The 18,637-nt window shown below is 42.4% G+C and overlaps 1 protein-coding gene across 11 annotated transcripts in view; it reads left to right on the forward strand.

Moving 5' to 3' along the window:
* Positions 1 to 6,464: 6,464 nt before the first annotated feature.
* LOC132883829 (hepatitis A virus cellular receptor 1 homolog) overlaps positions 6,465 to 18,637 on the forward strand; it is a 45,763-nt gene continuing 33,590 nt past the window's right edge. For all 11 annotated transcript variants that reach the window (XM_060917874.1, XM_060917875.1, XM_060917878.1 and 8 more), the window contains exons 1-5: positions 6,465 to 6,525; positions 10,056 to 10,397; positions 10,486 to 10,548; positions 13,311 to 13,376; positions 13,622 to 13,684. In XM_060917874.1, the coding sequence (XP_060773857.1) occupies positions 6,471 to 6,525; positions 10,056 to 10,397; positions 10,486 to 10,548; positions 13,311 to 13,376; positions 13,622 to 13,684 (589 nt within the window). In that variant the 5' untranslated portion in view covers positions 6,465 to 6,470. The remainder of the gene's footprint in view (positions 6,526 to 10,055; positions 10,398 to 10,485; positions 10,549 to 13,310; positions 13,377 to 13,621; positions 13,685 to 18,637) is intronic.

The following is an 18,637-nucleotide window of genomic DNA, read 5'->3' on the forward strand; positions in this document are numbered from 1 at the left end:
TTGTAAAGAGAAAAGGGGATGTCTCACAGTGGTAAACATGGCCTTGTCCCAACTTTTTTGAGATGTGTTGTCATGAAATTTAAAATCACCTAATTTTTCTCTTTAAATGATACATTTTCTCAGTTTAAACATTTGATATGTCATCTATGTTCTATTCTGAATAAAATATGGAATTTTGAAACTTCCACATCATTGCATTCCGTTTTTATTTACAATTTGTACTTTGTCCCAACTTTTTTGGAATTGGGGTTGTACTAGATCCCTTACCTACATGACTCTTCAAACAGATAATACCAGAAGTAATTGTTGTTGTTTTTTTCTGAAAGGAAGAAGTAATTGAACCGCTTCTAAATATAATAAATTCTTCTCTTAGAATTGGCTATGTACCCAAATCCTTTAAACTAGCAGTTATCAAACTCCTGATTAAAAAACCTGACCTCGATCCCTGTCAGCTATCCAATTATTGGCCAATATCAAACATCCCCTTTATCTCCAAGATCCTCAAAAAAGCTGTGGCACAGCAGTTATGCTCATATTTACATAGGAATAACATCCATGAAATGTATCAGTCAGGATTTAGACCTCATCAGAGCACAGAGACAGCACTGATTAAAGTAGTAAATGACCTACTGTTGGTATCTGATCAGGGCTGTGTCTCGCTGCTTGTGTTGCTTGACCTTATTGCAGCCTTTGACACCATTGATCATTCCATTCTCCTGGATAGACTAGAAAATATTGTGGGAGTTAAGGGAATGCCCGTCTCCTGGCTCAGGTCTTACTTAACTGATCGCAATCAGTATGTTGATGTAAATGGTGATTTTTCTAGACATACTGAGGTAAAGTTTGGTGTTCCACAAGGTTCTGTCTTCGGTCCACTGCTCTTATATTTGTATATGTTACCTCTGGGTGATATTATTCGTAAGCATGGCATTATTTTTCACTGTTATGCTGATGACACACAGTTGTATGTTTCTGCAAAACCAGATGAGAGACACCAGCTTAATAGAACTGAGGAATGTGTAAAGGAAATGAGACACTGGATGCTTATGAACTTCCTTCTGCTTAACTCTGACAAGACTGAAGTACTTGTACTAGGACCACATGCAGCTAGAAATAGGTTTTCTGATTACACAGTAACTCTGGATGGCCTTTCTGTTTTTTCACGTGCAGCAGTAAAAGACCTCGGGGTGATTATTGACTCCAGTCTTTCATTTGAAACTCATATCAATAACATTACCCGGATAGCTTTCTTTCATCTCAGAAATATTGCTAAGATAAGAAATATAATGTCATTACATGACGTAGAAAAACTAGTTCATGCTTTTGTAACCTCTATGTTGGATTATTGTAATGCCTTACTGTCTGGATGTTCCAATAAGTGCATAAACAAGCTCCAGTTAGTTCATAATGCAGCAGCAAGAATCCTTACTAGAACTAGAAGATATGACCACATCACCCCTGTCTTATCCACACTGCACTGGCTCCCAATCAAATTTTGTATTGATTATAAAATACTACCATTGACCTTTAAAGCACTGATTGGTCTTGCGCTACAGTACCTGAGTGAACTTCTGATCCTTTATGACCCGCCACGCCTACTTAGATCAAAAGGTGCAGGCTATCTGCTGGTACCTCGTATAGTGAAGACTACATCAGGGGGCAGAGCCTTTTCTTACAAAGTCCCACAGTTATGGAACAGTCTTCCAAGGAGTGTTCAAGAATCAGATACAGTCTCAGTGTTTAAGTCTTGGCTGAAAATGTATCTGTTTAGTCAAGCCTTTTGTTATTAATGTTTATGAGGTAAACATGTAGATCTGGAGGGTCCTCAGGCATAGTGTTTTGGTAAACTGGGATGTCTGGATGCTGTCAGCCCCCCACTCACTCACTTGATTAGGTTTGTTGATGGTGTAGTGGCTGGCTGCTTTATGTCCCGGGGCTCCCTAATGTCTGTGTTTCCTTCTGGCTCTCCCCTTTTAGTTATGTTGTCATCATAGTTAGTCTTGCCAGAGTCCTTTCTTGCAATCAATGCAAAATGTATACTGTTCTTACTTATTAGGTGACATTGGGCATACCTAATAACCTGTGTCTCTCCCCCCCCCATCTGTCCCTCTGAGTTACATGTTGATCCTGAGATCGAGATGCTCCTTGGACCTGCCTGATCCATCCTGATGCCCTACGTCTGGCTGGAGTCTCATCACATCACTCCTGTGGAGGACGGCCCCATATGGACAGTCGAAAGTCACACTTGGAAGATGCTCTGGACACTTACAGTAATGCTTTTATGGCTGAGGACTACAGTTGACTTGCTAACTTTAGGACTGCAGTTGTCATGAACAGTTTTGCACTCAAGTTTCCATCAATAAACAGTTTATAACTTCAACAAAACAGAATTCATGTTCAAACTATAATGAATTTCGTGGTTTCACAGTTATATTTTGTGACTATATAGGACATTGTTATAGAAGCAAGTTAATTATAATCACGTTGTCTGTTATCACCCAAATGACGTTAGGTTCCCTTTTGAGTCTGGTTCCTCTCAAGGTTTCTTCCTCATGTTGTCTGAGGGAGTTTTTCCTTGCCACCGTCACCACACGTTTGCTCATTTGAGGATATATCTCATCTCATCTCATTATCTGTAGCCGCTTTATCCTGTTCTACAGGGTCGCAGGCGAGCTGGAACCTATCCCAGCTGACTACGGGCGAAAGGCGGGGTACACCCTGGACAAGTCGCCAGGTCATCACAGGGCTGACACATAGACACACACAACCATTCACACTCACATTCACACCTATGGTCAATTTAGAGTCACCAGTTAACCTAACCTGCATGTCTTTGGACTGTGGGGGAAACCGGAGCACCTGGAGGAAACCCACGTGGACACGGGGAGAACATGCAAACTCCGCACAGAAAGGCCCTCGCCGGCCACAGGGCTCGAACCCGGACCTTCTTGCTGTGAGGCAACAGCACTAACCACTACACCACCGTGCCGCCCCATTTGAGGATATATTAGGGATAAAATTAGTTCATGTTTAAAATCTTTAATTTTCTGTAAAGATGCGTTGCGACAGTGTCTATTGTTAAAAGCGCTATACAAATAAACTCTCACAGTCCGGTCCAGTCCATCCATGCCTGAGTTTGTGGGACTTCCATGCCAGCTCCAGGCCAGATCTGGGACAGGAATTCAGTCCTGCCCTGCTGGAAGCCATCTTCCCTGAAGCGGCACTCCCACACCTGCTACCACTCCTCTCCCATCAGCCAGGGCCTACTTAAGAGCTGTTTGGAGCTACTCCAGTTGCCAGACTGTCTCTTGCAGTCTTTCCTCGCCTCGCTACAGCCCTTTGGTATTGTGACTTCTCGATTCCCCCTGCCTGTATCGTTCTGTGTTTTTTTTTTTGCCTAGTTTTCTGTCCAGTTTTTGCCCCTGTTCTACCTGCCTCTTCCTTTAGATTGTGTTTTTTGCTTCCTCTGCCTGGGTTTCCCTTGTCCCGGTTTTCTTCAGTTTTTGTGAAGATTTTTCTGTCCTGTTTTTGTCCCTGACTATGCCTGCCTGCTCTTCTGTGTTTTGACCTCTTGGCCCGTTCTTTGACCACCCATTTTGCCTGAGCCCTGTTGTACCTGTACTTCATTAAAGAAGTTTCCTTTTGTACACTGCCTGTTTTGAGTCTGCTCTTGGGTCCTCACTTCACCTCAGCTTGCCATTTCTGACACAAACTTGATTTGACATTTTTAGCTATACACAGATTAGCCATAACATTATGACCACTGACAGATGAAGTAAATAATATTTGATGATCTCATTACAATGACACCTGTCAAGGGGTGGAATATATTCGGCAGCAAGAGAACAGTCATTTCTTGAAGTTGATATATTGGAAGCAGGAAAAATGGGCAAGCATAAGGACCTGAGTGACTTTGACAAGGGCCAAATTGTAATGGCTTGATGACTGGGTCTGAGCATCTCCAAAATGGCAGGTCTTGTGGGGTGTTCAGGGTATGTAGTGGTTAGTACCTACCAAAAGTGGTCCAAGGAAAGACAATCAGTAAACTGGTGACAGGGTCATGGGTGTCAAAGGCTCATTGATTCGGGTGCAAAGACTAGCCCATATGGTCCAATTCCACAGAAGAGCTACTGTAGCACTAACTGCTGAAAAAGTTAATGCTGGCTAAAACAGAAAGGTGTCATGAATTTAAAAAAAAAAAAACTCATATCACAAAAAGAGTTTTTACACTCACCTGGTGGTTTTTCAGACGATTCCATAAAGCAATATTTTGCAAAATTTAAATGGAAATACATTTTTTGCATGGCATGACATGACATGAAGTGCAAATGAAAATGCTGCTATTCGGAAAAAAACAGCACTCGCTAAGAACGATCATGACTTGTGACGACTATTGTTACTTGTCTTAATACTGCTCCTTGCTGTAGCATGTACCAAATAAAAGTTTGGACGCACTTTATAATTCAACGGTTTTCTTTATTTTTATTAATTAAGACACTTCTTCATGTCTTAAAGTAATGATGTATGTCGTTTCTCTTTACTTAGCTGTTTGGTTCTTGACGATATGGATTACTACAGTTGTGTAATAGGATTATTTACTGTATTGTTGTTTACTATTTACTGTTTGATCTCAAATGCATTAAACAGGCAAGAAATTACACTAATTAACTTTTGACGAGGTACAGCTATTAATTGAAAAACACTCCAGGTGACTACCTCATGAAGCTGGTTAAGATAATGCCAGTAGTGTGTAAAGCGTCATCAAGCTAAACAGTGGCTACTTTGAACAGCCAGTTCAAACAGGACAGTTGAAAGTCACACCTGGAAGAAAGAAGAAGAAACCTTTATTCGTCACATGCACACTTCAAGCACAGTGAAATTCATCGTCTGCATTTAACCCATCTGAAGCAGTGAACACACACATACACACTCAGAGCAGTGGGCAGCCACACCAGAGTGCCCAGGGAGCAGTCAGGGGTCAGATACCTTGCTCAAGGGCACCTCAGCCCAAGGCCGCCCCACATCAACCTAACTGCATGTCTTTGGATTGTGGGGGAAACCAGAGCACCCAGAGGAAACCCACGCAGACACGGGGAGAACATGCAAACTCCACACAGAAAGGCCCTCGCCGGCCGCTGGGTTCGAACCCGGAACCTTCTTGCTGTGAGGCGACTGTGCTAACCACTATGCAACCATGCCGCTCTGGACTTTTACAGTAATGCTTTTATGGCTGAGGACTACAGTTGTCATAAACAGTTTAGCACTCAAGTTTCCATCAATGAAGAGTTTATAACATCAACGAAACTGACTTCATGTTAAAACTGTTAATGTTATAGTCATGTTGTCTGTTGTTGCCCAAATGAGGATGGGTTCCCTTTTGAGTCTGGTTCCTCTCAAGGTTTCTTCCTCATGTCGTCTTAGGGAGTTTTTCCTTGCCACCGTCGCCACAGGCTTGCTCACTGGAGATAGATTAGGGATAAAATTAGCTCGTGTTTTAAGTTGTTCAAATTCTGTAAAGCTGCTTTGCGACAATACTTATTGTTAAAAGCACTATACAAATAAACTTGACTTGTCTTTGAAGAATCTAAAATATGAACCATATTTTGTTTACCACATAATTCCATATACATTCCATATGTTATTTCATAGGGGTGGCACCTCACAGCAAGAAGGTCTGGGTTCGAACCCCGTGGCGGACGAGGGCCTTTCTGTGCGGAGTTTGCATGTTCTCCCCGTGTCCGCGTGGGTTTCCTCCGGGTGCTCCGGTTTCCCCCACAGTCCAAAGACATGCAGGTTAGGTTAACTGGTGGCTCTAAATTGACCGTAGGTGTGAATGTGAGTGTGAATGGTTGTCTGTGTCTATGTGTCAGCCCTTTGATGACCTGGCGACTTGTCCAGGGTGTACCCCGCCTTTCGCCCGTAGTCAGCTGGGATAGGCTCCAGCTTGCCTGCGACCCTGTAGAACAGGATAAAGTGGCTAGAGGTAATGAGATGAGATGTTATTTCATAGTTTTGACGTCTTCAGTGTTGTTCTACAATGTAGAAAATACAAAATACACAAAAATCTAAACTTTTGACTGGTCCTGTACATCTGAGGTTGGAATACTGATTTGGATTTTTGTATAAAGTGTGCATAACGCAACACTGAATGCAGCCTGAACACTACAGAAGTGCGAGAGAGATTAGTTTTAACAATGCTGGAGCATTCTTTAAATGTAATGTTACCAATAATTATATAAAGCATATATATATGTTTGCATGGGTACAGCGTACTCAAGTTTAAAAAAAAAAGCTCATCATTTATGTCTTCTTATATTTATTTAATAATATGTAATTATCATAAGACAAGACCCATCTTAGAAGGGAACGTGATCTTGTGTAACATCAGGGAGGAAGTCATGTGCACAGCCTGGTCAAAAAAAAAAAAAGAATAAAGAGTAGCACTTATCAGTAGAATGCCCCATTTCACCATGAATCAGCTTCACTGCTGGATGTCCTCACTTTGGCTCCTACTCTGTCTCACAGGTAAGCCTTGCACAAAGTTGGTTAACATATACTTAAAAAAATCTATGATTATAACATACATGGTTCATAAAATACTGCAGAATGTCTTTAGTTTTATAAACCCTTATTTTATATACAAATTCAATTTAATTTTATAGATTAAATTTTTTTCCACATTTCACATAAAGACTTTAAGTATTAAATAATCTCAATTTTTATTTCACATGGTCTTAGAGTTTAGATTTTTAGGCTGTTCATCATCTGGTGATTTTTTTTTTGTTACTTGTAAACTGATCACTCACACAAGGCAGGAGTTTGCAAGAAAATCCAAATACCGTTAGCTACTGTGTATTAAGCTAGCATACACAGAAAGATGTCAGGATACTCAAATGGGATTTTTAGCCTGTCTCGCTATTTATATCTCGCATGCTTTCTTGCTGTAAAATAAACACAAATAGACAATTTTCTTTAGGTATATGCTTTTTTAAAAAAGAATTTTACATTTTGAATATCAGTACTGTAAATTTCATCATACGTCACATTTCAAGTCGCATTGAAAAAGCAGAAAGTATTGAACTGACTGTTAGATGAAATGTCGTGATATATTTCATTCTGTGAAAGTATTTTAAGCACAAGTATCAGTGAATTGAATACAATAATGAACCCTCATGTTTTCACTCAATATCAGAATCAGAAATCAGAATCAGAAACACTTAATTGCCAGGTATGTGGACACACACGAGGAATCTGACTCCGGTTCACTTAGCTCTCATAGTACAAAACAGATAAAAAAGCGTAGACACAAAATCAAACAAACAAGCAATATCTGGGCTCTTAAAGACCCCAAAGCTGTATGTATAAAGTAACTGTTTCCAAATGACCATTTATTTTATTCTCTTTTGGCCTGACTAGAGAAAAATCGTGTTGAAAGTACAACATATTAAACTACAGGGAAGAAATCTATAATTGAACATAAAACAATAAAACATGACTGCACCATTCATGGTCAATATATTATATGGACTACATATGAACAAATATAGAAACACAGACAAACGTAAAGTGTAACTGTCAATAAAAAACTGAATACAGAATCATGAAGTGGTTTAGAGAGTTACCCACGCAGTTCCCAAGCAAGCAGAACCAAAGTTGAAATCAGGAATGCTTTCTATATAGCGTGTATAACACTCTGTAATTCCTCATTTTGAGATTGCAAAATTCTGCTGAACCCAAGTAGAGTCTTGACTTTTTCTTTTCTTTTTGACCTTTGGCAATTTGGTTGAAAATGAGTTCACCAGATGATCATTAGAAACATTTCCTTATATCGTACATGCCACATGGACAGTATAATTTTGATAGCATTGTAGCAAAAAAACCCTCTCAACTCTTCAGTCCTTTTCAAATTTGTACAAACGTGGACATGTAGGCCTTGTCGAGTTGTAAACGAAGTTGACGGTATCTTTGACATTTTCTAAAAGGTCAAGCAAAATGTGATACCCCCATGTCTCAAAATGACTCTTCTAATAATATGAAGGTTTCACTTGACTTCTCTAGTTTTGCACCTGTGCTGTATGGAAATCTAAGTAATGGAAATGTGGCTCAACCAAAAAATATGTTCCGTGTTAACCTGAAGGGTGAATAATAACATCCTGACGACAATAATATGAATCATGTAACAAAGTGATTATATTTGTCCAGGTTAGCTGCCCCCATAATGTTACAGCATTCAGCTACATGGTGAGGTTTTGTTTATGTTAATACAGTATCTTGCAAAAGTATTCATCCAGTCCTGTTTTGTTGCATTACAAGCTGGAATTAAAATGGATTTTTGGAGGGTTAGCACCATTTGATTTACACAACAAGCCTACCACTTTAAAAGTGCGAATTGTTGTTTTATTGTGACACAAACAATAATTAAGATGAAAAAAAAAAACAGAAATCTGGAGTGTGCATAGGTATTCACCCCCCAAAAGTCAATACTTTGGAGAGCCACCTTTTGCTGCAATTACAGCTGCAAATCTCTTGGGGTATGTCTCTATTAGCTTAGCACATCTAGCCACTGGGATTTTTGCCCATTCCTCAAGGCAAAACTGCACCAACTCCTTCAAGTTAGATGGGTTGCGTCGGTGTACAGCAATCTTCAAGTTATGCCACAGATTCTCAATCAGATTGAGGTCTGGGCTTTGATTAGGCCATTCCAAGACATTTAAATATGTGTTTCCCTTTAAACCACTCCAGTGTAGCTTTAACAGTATGTTTAGGGTCATTGTGCTGCCGGAACATGAACCTTCATCCCAGTCTTAAACCTCTGACCAACTCAAACAGGTTTTCCTCCAGAATTGCCCTGTATTTAGTGCCATCCGTCTTTCCTTCAATCCTGACCAGCTTTCCTGTCCCTGCAGATGAAAAACATCCCCACAGCATGATGCTGCCACCACCATGCTTCACTGTAGGAATGGTGTTCTCAGGGTGTTGGGTTTGCGCCACACATGACATTTCCCATGATGGCCAAAAAGATAAATTTTAGTCTCATTTGACCAGAGAATCTTCTTCCATGTGTTTGGGGAGTCTGCCACATGCTGTTGGGCAAACGCCAAACATGTTTTCTTAAACAATGACTTTTTCTGGCCACTATTCCATAAAGCCCCACTCTGTGGAGTGTACAGCTTAAAGTGGTCCTATGGACAGATACTCCCATCTCCGCTGTGGATCTTTGCAGCTCCTTCAGTGTTCTCTTTGGTGTCTTTGTTGCATCTCTGATTAATGCCCTCCTTGCCCGGTCTGTGAGTTTTGGTGGGCGGGGCCTTCTCTTGTCAGGTTGGTAGTGGTGCCATATTCTTTCCATTTTGCTATAATGGATTTAATGGTGCTCTGTGGGATATTCAGTTTGGGATATTTTTTATAACCCAACCCTGATCTATACTATTTTGTCTCTGACCTGTTTGGAGGCTCCTTGGTTTTCATGTTGCTTGCTTAGTAGTGTTGCAGAGTCAGGGCCCTTCCAGAACAGGGTGATTTATACAGACATCATGTGACACTTTGATTGCACACAGGTGGATCTTAATCAACTTTTATGTGACTTATGAAGTGAATTGGTTGGAGCAGCTCTTATTTAGGGGTTTCATACGAAAGGGGGTGAATACCTATGCGCACTCCAGATTTCTGTTTTTTCATCTTAATTATTGTTTGTCACAATAAAACAACAATTTTCAGCTTTAAAGTGGTAGGCATGTTGTGTAAATCAAATGGTGCTAACCCTCCAAAAATCCATTTTAATTCCAGCTTGTAATGCAACAAAACAGGACAAACACCAAGGGGGATGAATACTTTTGTAAGACACTGTAGATTGCAGCAAGTCAAAAATTGTGTCCTAAACCACAGCAAGCCAGAGTGACATCACTGAAAAACACATTTTGAATGAGACAGACATCCATTATTTGTCAGCAACACTAGCCGTGTGATTTTTTTTTTTAATTGAATTATTACTTCAATGTGCTGGCCTTTTTAATCAAAGCTTTTTAATAAAACCTCTCCACTTCTCTCTGCTTTAGTCTGTACATGTAGGGCCACGGTTATATATGGCATTGAGGGTCAGGCCGTCATTCTGCCATGCAAGTATGACTCGCGTTATCATGGGGTATGTGACGTATGCTGGATGAAAGGAAACATCCCAACAAATGGTTGTGGTGCTCAAATCCTTTATGCAAATCAAAAACGCGTGCTGCAGAGAAGTGATGTGAGATATCAGCTCCTGGGGGCACTGCAGAAGGGAGATGCGTCTCTGACTATCTTCAATGTGAGAAAAAGTGACGCAGGAAAGTATGGCTGCCGAGTCCAAGTGCCCGGATGGTTCAACGATAAAAAATTCAGCATCAACTTAGTCATTAGGGAAGGTAAATATTCACTATGCAACCATAGAAACAGAGCATTCCTTCATGTCAGCTACTTTGGATTTCACTTCATTGTAACCTATTTCTTTAGCACCACGACGGACCACCACCACTCCGGGATATGTAACAACTACAACACAGATCCCTACCAAAGGTAAGATGAAGTACATCTGATATTAAAATGCAAACCTGCAGTGCAGAATTCTGGGAGAAAAAAACCCCAACAACAACTCCAACTACATGGTACTTCTTTAGAACAACCAACTTTACCATCAAGTGCATGTTTATTTACGTGAACAATTTGGTGGATCCAATTTTATTCCAAGTGACATTCAAGTGAAACAGAATGCAAGCTGTGCACAGATCAGGGGTGGGTTTCTCGAAAGCCTCTAAAGGCTAAGGTGGGGTTTACATTAGACCGTATCAGCGGATCATTAGATTAACGTTTTTAAAACGATTAGTGTGCACACAGCAACACCAATACACGGATACGCTCGGCTCCGCAGGCATCCTGCGCTCCAAATCACTCCGCCCTGAACAGCGAGTGCCCTCTGGAGGGTGCGTGCTCTGGCCCTGCGCAGCTCACAGAGCACGTGAGTGAAGTGCACAAGCAGTGATTCGGGACTGAGCCGCTGTGTGTGAGATCCCAGCGCATATCACTTACCACTTGCAAGTGGAAGGATGGCAAGCCTAAAGACAATCATAACTACACAATGGGCAGTATTTGCATCAGTATTTGCAGTATTTTCATACTTTTATACTCTTTAATGAAAGGTGATACAAGGCTGAAGTCCGCGCCGTTTTTCAGCAGTCGCGTCACATGACCAACGCCAGCGAATCAGGAAGGTGGATGTCACAGTGACGTTGTCCAATGACGACGCCAGCTAGAGCTCAGCACAGCGTATCTGCGTATTCTCAGTGTTTACACAGCACCGGACCAGACACGATCTGGATTGAATACGTGGACGCTGGCGGATTCCCGTTTCCAGGCGTTTTAATGTAAACGGACAGTGCATCCGCGAAGAAAATGAGACAGATACGGTCTAATGTAAACTTGGCCTAAGAGCGTCTTTAACTGCCTCTTAAGATCCATCGTTTAGCTAACGTGGTTTTCCCAAACAACGTCGTAACCAAAATAGTGCATTAGTTCACTCTTAACTTATGATGGACCTGGATCACTCTTTCACAACAAAGAGCATCTCCTCACAGCCGAATACACAGAATGCGCTGCGCCTCCGAGGGACTCTCACAATCAATGGGCGGAAACTGGTGTTGAATCTGCTGCTGGTGTTAAATTATTTTTCTTGTACATTGCAAGTACATTGAGTTAATTATTAAATAAATATACACAAAACATTATGAATATATTTCAATCTGTTGTGGAATTACGTATGGATATCGTAATGTCACACTGATATATCGTCACATTTTAATCAAATTTAACTCCATCAGGTGAGTGATTATTGAATTTAGTGTCATAAATGAGAGAAATTTCTGCACCTCTAACATTTAACATTATATCTTGAAATATATATCACTGGATATGAGCAATCACGCGCTCTGATTGGCTACTCTACTAGTAGGATATCAGCTCATATACTGTACCGTGAGTAGAGAAAAACAAAATGGCACAGCGTGTTGCTGAACCAACTGAGGATGAAATAAAAACTTGACTCGAAAACAAAACCCCAAAAAATACACAAAAAAAAGGAAACAAAATATGGAATAAAAGTATTTGATGATAAGAACGTCTTATTATTATTATTATTATTATTATCGCATTTTTCACAAATTGCTACTGTCATTTTGCCGGTTTGTTTACATGATTTGGATGATTTTTCCGGTTTGGAAATGATTTTGTTGGACATTTTGTATAAAGTTTTTATTTATCAAATTTGCAAAAAATAAAAAATGCTCTTTCTCAAAATCCAGTGAATGTGGATAGAATAAAACAATTATCTTCAATCAATCTTGTTGTACATGGCTTAAAGTCAACTTGGTGGGTACCTGACTGATGCAAAAATTCTTGCACAGAACAGAGTAGAACAGAGAGCGCTTACTAACTTATCTTGTGCAAGGTCGTGGGCAGGCTGGAGCCTATCCCAGCTGACTATGGGTGAGAGGCGGGGTACGCCCTGGACAAGCCGCCAGATCATCGCAGGGCTGACACATAGAGACAAACAACCATTCACACTCACATTAACACCTACGGTCAATTTACCGGTAGAGCCACCAATTAACCTAACCTGCATGTCTTTGGACTGTGGGGGAAACCGGAGCACCCAGAGGAAACCCACGTGGACAGGGAGAACATGCAAACTCCACACAGAAAGGCCCCCGTCGACTGCTGGGCTCGAACCCAGGACCTTCTTACTGTGAGGTGACAGTGCTAACCACTACACCACCAGTACCGTGCCCCCATATATATATAATGCTTAACAACGATACAATATATTAGCATATTTTAACACTTTATATTTCATTGTTTTTTGGTTAAAAACAAACACCATGTGACCTCATCGACTGGATTTAGTAGCTACTAATGCCTTTTGCAAGTACAATATGAATGCCTTTAGCAACTACTGATGCCTATATCGAGGACATGCATTGCAAAGAAGCTCTTAGCAAAGTTGCTCTTAAAACTCCTTCTTATGAGTAAGTTTGGGAAAACCACGTACAGAGACAACATTTGTTGCTTATGAGCATCTTTAAACTCCCTCTTTAGCCCTAAAGTGCAACGTTATTGGGAAACCCACCCCTGAGCATTTGGAGGTAAATGGTTTTGGGCAATGATCCAGCAGTGGGTCTTTGGCAGTTCTGGGGTTTGAACTTACTCTTATTATACATTTAATCTGAAGCAGAAACAATACAAACTCAGACAATTTAAAGCACAAAAAACTGTCATTATTTTGTTAGCACCTGTTTCAACAACACAACATGAGACAACCTCCGTCACCGAAGATGTGACCACGAAGCATCCAGGTAGGAAAAACAGTGGTCTCAATTAAAATTTTCATGAATCTGTAATGGCAGAATAATTCAGACAAACTCTACATGTATTACAAGAGTCATCACTGGAAGGCCTTGGTTTTTTTTTGTTTTTTTTCTTAATAATATTTACTATACAACTATTTTACTATAAATGACCATAATCATATCACACTGATTCAGCACTCCTTGTATCATCACAGCACTTCTTTTGCTTTATAGTTGTATTTCTTTTCCAGAAACAGAACAGACTTATACCACTCCGGGATATGTAACAACTACAACACAGATCCCTAGCAAAGGTAAGACAACATACATTTGATCTTAGATTACAAACCTGCAGTGCAGAATTCTGGGAGGAAAAAAACCCCAACAACAACATGGTACTTCTTTAGAACAACCAACTTTACCATCAAGTGCATTTTTATTTACGTAAACAATCTGGGAGATCCAATTTTATCCAAAGTGACATACAAATGAAGCAGAATCCAAGGTGTGCACAGAACAGAGTGTTTGGAGGTTAATGGTTTTGGGCAACGGTCCAGCATTGGGTCTTTGGCACTTCGTCTTCTGCTCACTTAACTATTCACAGTAACAGGCATTTTCAGTAAGGGTGCCCAAACTTTTGCATGCCACTGTATCTTGTGCAAGGTCGCGGGCAGGCTGGAGCCTATCCCAGCTGACTATGGGTGAGAGGCGGGATACACCCTGGACAAGCCGCCAGATCATCTTTTTAACTTCAACTTTTTTACAGATGGTATGATGTTTGCTTCCAGAGTTTGCTGGTATTTATTTGAATCCATGTTTCCCTCAACCAATGAAATGTGCCCTGTGGCACTGGCTGCAACACAACCCCAAAGCATGATCGATCCACACCCATGCTTCAGAGTTGGAGAGGTGTTCTTTTCCTGGAATTTGGCACCCTTTTTTCTCTAAACATACTTTTGCACATTGTGGCCAAAAAGTTCTATTTTGATTTCATCAGTCCACAGAACTCATTTCCAAAATGCATCAGGCTTATTTAGATGTTCATGTGCAAACTTCAGATGCTGAATTTTGTGGCTAGGATGCAGGAATGGTTTTCTTCTTTTTTTTTTTAAAGATATTTTTTGGGCTTTTTTCACCTTTATTGGATAGGACAGTGCAGAGACAGGAAATGAGTGGGGGGGGGAGAGACACGGGGAGGGATCGGGAAACGACCCCGAGCCGGAACCGAACCCGGGTCCCCAGATCCACGGCACGGCGCCCCATCCACCCGAGCCACGACGCCCCCGGAATGGTTTTCTTCTGATGACTCTCCCATGAAGGTCATATTTGTTCAGGTGTCACTGCATAGTAGAACAGTGCACCACCACTCCAGGGTCTGCTAAATTTTTCTGAAGGTCTTTTCCAGTCAAACAGGGGTTTTTATTTGCCTTTCTATCAATCCAACGAGCAGTTCTTTCAGAAAGTTTTCTTTATCTTCCAGACCTCACCTTGATCTCCACTGTTTCTGTTAACTGGCATTTCTTAATAACATTACAATCTGAGGAAACAGCTACCTGAAAACACTTTGCTACGTTCTTGTAGCCTTCTCCTGCTTTGTGAGCATCAGTTATTTTATTATTCAGAATGCATGGAGCGCGGCACGGTGGTGTAGTGGTTAGCGCTGTCGCCTCACAGCAAGAAGGTCCGGGTTCGAGCCCCGTGGCCGGCGAGGGCTTTTCTGTGCGGAGTTTGCATGTTCTCCCCGTGTCCGCATGGGTTTCCTCCAGGTGCTCTGGTTTCCCCCACAGTCCAAAGACATGCAGGTTAGGTTAACTGGTGACTCTAAATTGACCGTAGGTGTGAGTGTGAATGGTTGTCTGTGTCTATGTGTCAGCCCTGTGATGACCTGGCGACTTGTCCAGGGTGTACCCCGCCTTTCGCCCGTAGTCAGCTGGGATAGGCTCCAGCTTGCCTGCGACCCTGTAGAACAGGATAAAGCAGCTAGAGATGATGAGATGAGAATGCGAGGGAGTTGCTTAGAGGAGCCCATGGCTGTTGATTTTAGGGACAAGTTTGAGGAGTCAGAGAATTTATACAGCTTTGAAATCTGCATCATCTGACCTTTCCTAACGAAGAATTTGAACAAGCCATAGCTCAATAAGCTAATTAAGGTCTGGAACCTTGGTAAAAGTTACCTGAGAACTCAAATGTATTGGGGTGCCCAAACTTTCGCATGGTGTTCCTTTTCTTTTTTCACTCTCCAATTGTACAAAACAAAAATAATACACAAATCTTGCAGAAAATGCTGAAAAGAAATGTGTCATCTTTACCTTTATGCCTTATGGGGTAGTGAGGGGTGTGATAAACGCTGGTCACCCCACCCTTGGCCGAGTGGTCCACTTCTGGACCCAATCTGTTATGAGTCTTTTGATGCTTTCAGATCAGGTCATGTATAGCGTACACCCCCACTGCACTGCTCAAGTGTGTCCAGAATGCAGGGGCTAGCAACCCCATAACCTCCAACCAATTGCTACAAAGTACAAAGAAAACCTATGACTGTCTACCGACTACGAGATAAAGAACTGCGAATAATCAAGGTTAACATCCATGGACTAAGATCAAACTTTGGCAAACTGGCTAACCTGTGCAAGGCCAAAGAACCTACCATCGTTATTGCGGTAGAGACATTCCTGGATGAGACTGTACAGGACGGAGCTGAGTGCATTGCAATTCCAGGATACACCATGTGTTGTCAGAGAGATAGAAACTCTTCTGGGGGCAGAATTGCAGTGTTTTGCATGCATGGAATTGCCATCCACCATAATGCACCCAAAAGACTTTGAACTGATGTGGTTTACACTCACTCTACGCTCCCAGAAGCTCCTCATAGGAGCTGTTTACAGACCACCAAGCACCAACATCTTCAATTACATCGACACTGAAACCTTGCCCGCAATGGCTGAATTTGGTGCCTACTCTGTCATGCTGGTTGGAGATTTTAATGTCCATCATGAAGATTGGCTAGGAAGTCAAACAACTGATGCAGCTGGCTGCCGGGCCCTGGAGCTTGCAAGCTGTCTAGGCCTAGAACAAGTCATAATGACTCCAACCGGAGGTGACCAGATTCTAGACCTCATCATGACTGACCTTCCAGCTGTATCCACAACACTGGCCAACATGGGAACATTGGACCATAACCCTGTCCTAGTAAGGCTTGACCTGCCAGCATACAGAGATAAGCCATACAAAAGGAAGGCGTGGCAGTATGAGAAAGCCAATTACTGGGGAATGCGAGGCTTCATTTCAGGCACCGACGGGTGGAAGGTATTCTCTGCGGAAGATCCTGAGAGCATATGTGCCGAGATCACAAAAATCATCCAGACCACCATGGACCAGTTCATCCCCAACAAAACTGTCACCAGAAAAACAGGAGACAAACCATGGTTCGACGAGAACTGCCAAAGAGCTGCAAGAAAGAAGCGGCATCTCTTTCAAGAGCTTAAAAGCAACAACTCACCCACCAATAAGCAGCAGTTTGCAGATGCCAGACACATATTCAACCAGGCAGAGAAGCAAGCTAAGCGGAACTACAATGCCAAACTCACCAAAGAACTCACTGGCAATAACCTGACTGGCAAGAGATGGTGGAGGCTTGTTAACTCTCTCTCTCTGGGAGAGCTGCTACCTCTGACATCCCTGTCATTATCCACAACAGCACAGCCCACATTGCTGCCCACAAAAAGTCAGAAGTGTTCTGCAAGGCATTCGTACAAAAATGCCATCTCCAAGATGCAACTGCCCCGGCACCTTAAATCCAGCAATCCATCTCCTGCACTATCGACACCATCACATTCAAACCTAAGGACATCAAGAGGCTCTTGAAAGGACTCAAACCGGACAAAGCTTCTGGGCCAGATGAAATCCCCACCAGAGTCCTAAGGAATGTGATGCAGAGCTCGCAAGCCCCCTGTGTTGCCTCTTTAACTGCTGCTTTTCAAGTGGACTCTTCCCAAGTCAGTGGAAGGTGGCCTCTGTTACTCCAGTGCACAAGAAAGACTCGAAAGCGGACCCGTCCAAGTACTGCCCCATATCCCTGCTTTCAGTCATCAGCAAGGTTATGGAATCAGCAGTGAACCAACAGCTACAGAGATACGTTCTCTAAAACAATCTCATCTCCCACAGACAGTTTGGATTCAGACCAGAACACAGCACAGCTGACCTCCTAAACATCCTGTGCCAGAGGTGGAACAACTCCCTAGACTCAGGCGAGGAAGTCTGTGTCGTAGCCTTGGACATCCAGGGGGCATTTGACAAAGTGTGGCATCACGGTCTGATGGCCAAACTCTATTGAGAGGAGTGTCTGGAAAGCTGCTCCAAAGCTACCTCTCGAACAGATCCATCAGAGTGGTCCTGTCAGGCCAGGCCTCAGAACCCTACTCTATCAATGCCTCAGTACCTCAAGGATCAATCCTCGGCCCTCTCCTCTTCTCCATCTTCATCAATGACCTGGCTGATGTATGTGAGAATGAGATGTACATGTACACTGACGACTCAATCCTGTATGGATGCATCAGATCTCCAGTAGACAAGGCCAAAGTGGAGGCGAGCCTGAACCAGGATCTCCAACAAATCGCCATCTGGGGAGACCAGTGGAAGACCACTTTCAAGCCATCAAAGTGTAAGTTTGTTACACTCTCAAGAAAGAGGACTCCATCTGCACTGGACCTGCACTTTAATGGTCACCGGTTGACCACGACCAATGAGTTGGACATCCTGGGGGTCACAATAACTGTCCTGGTCGAAACATCTGACCAAAATCTCCATACGGGCAGGTCAGAAACTGACAGCACTGAGGAGATTGGCCAGTAAACTCACCACAGAGAGCCGAGCAACTGTCTACAAGCTACAGGTACGCAGCATCATGGAATACACCTCACTCAGCTGGATGAGTGCCTCACCAACACATCTTGGCCTACTCGACAACATCCAGAAGAAGGCCCTAAAGATTATAGGAGTGGACCAGGACACTGCTAGCACAAAACTCTCCATCCCCAGCCTTGGCCACAGAAGACAGGTTGCTATTGCTACAGTCCTGTTCAAAATGCACACCCACCACTGCCCTACAGATCTCCGGGATATGCTCCCCCCGCCATACCCTAGACAGCGAACCACCCGCCTATGCACAGCTATGCCAGATCATGCCCTGGACCTCCCAGCCTCTAATACTTGCACCCTGGACAGAACCTTCCTCCACACTGCTGTCCGGGTATGGAATAGCCTTCCAGAAC

The sequence above is a fragment of the Neoarius graeffei genome, chromosome 3, assembly GCF_027579695.1.
Source record: "Neoarius graeffei isolate fNeoGra1 chromosome 3, fNeoGra1.pri, whole genome shotgun sequence".
In the NCBI taxonomy this organism is placed as follows: domain Eukaryota; kingdom Metazoa; phylum Chordata; class Actinopteri; order Siluriformes; family Ariidae; genus Neoarius; species Neoarius graeffei.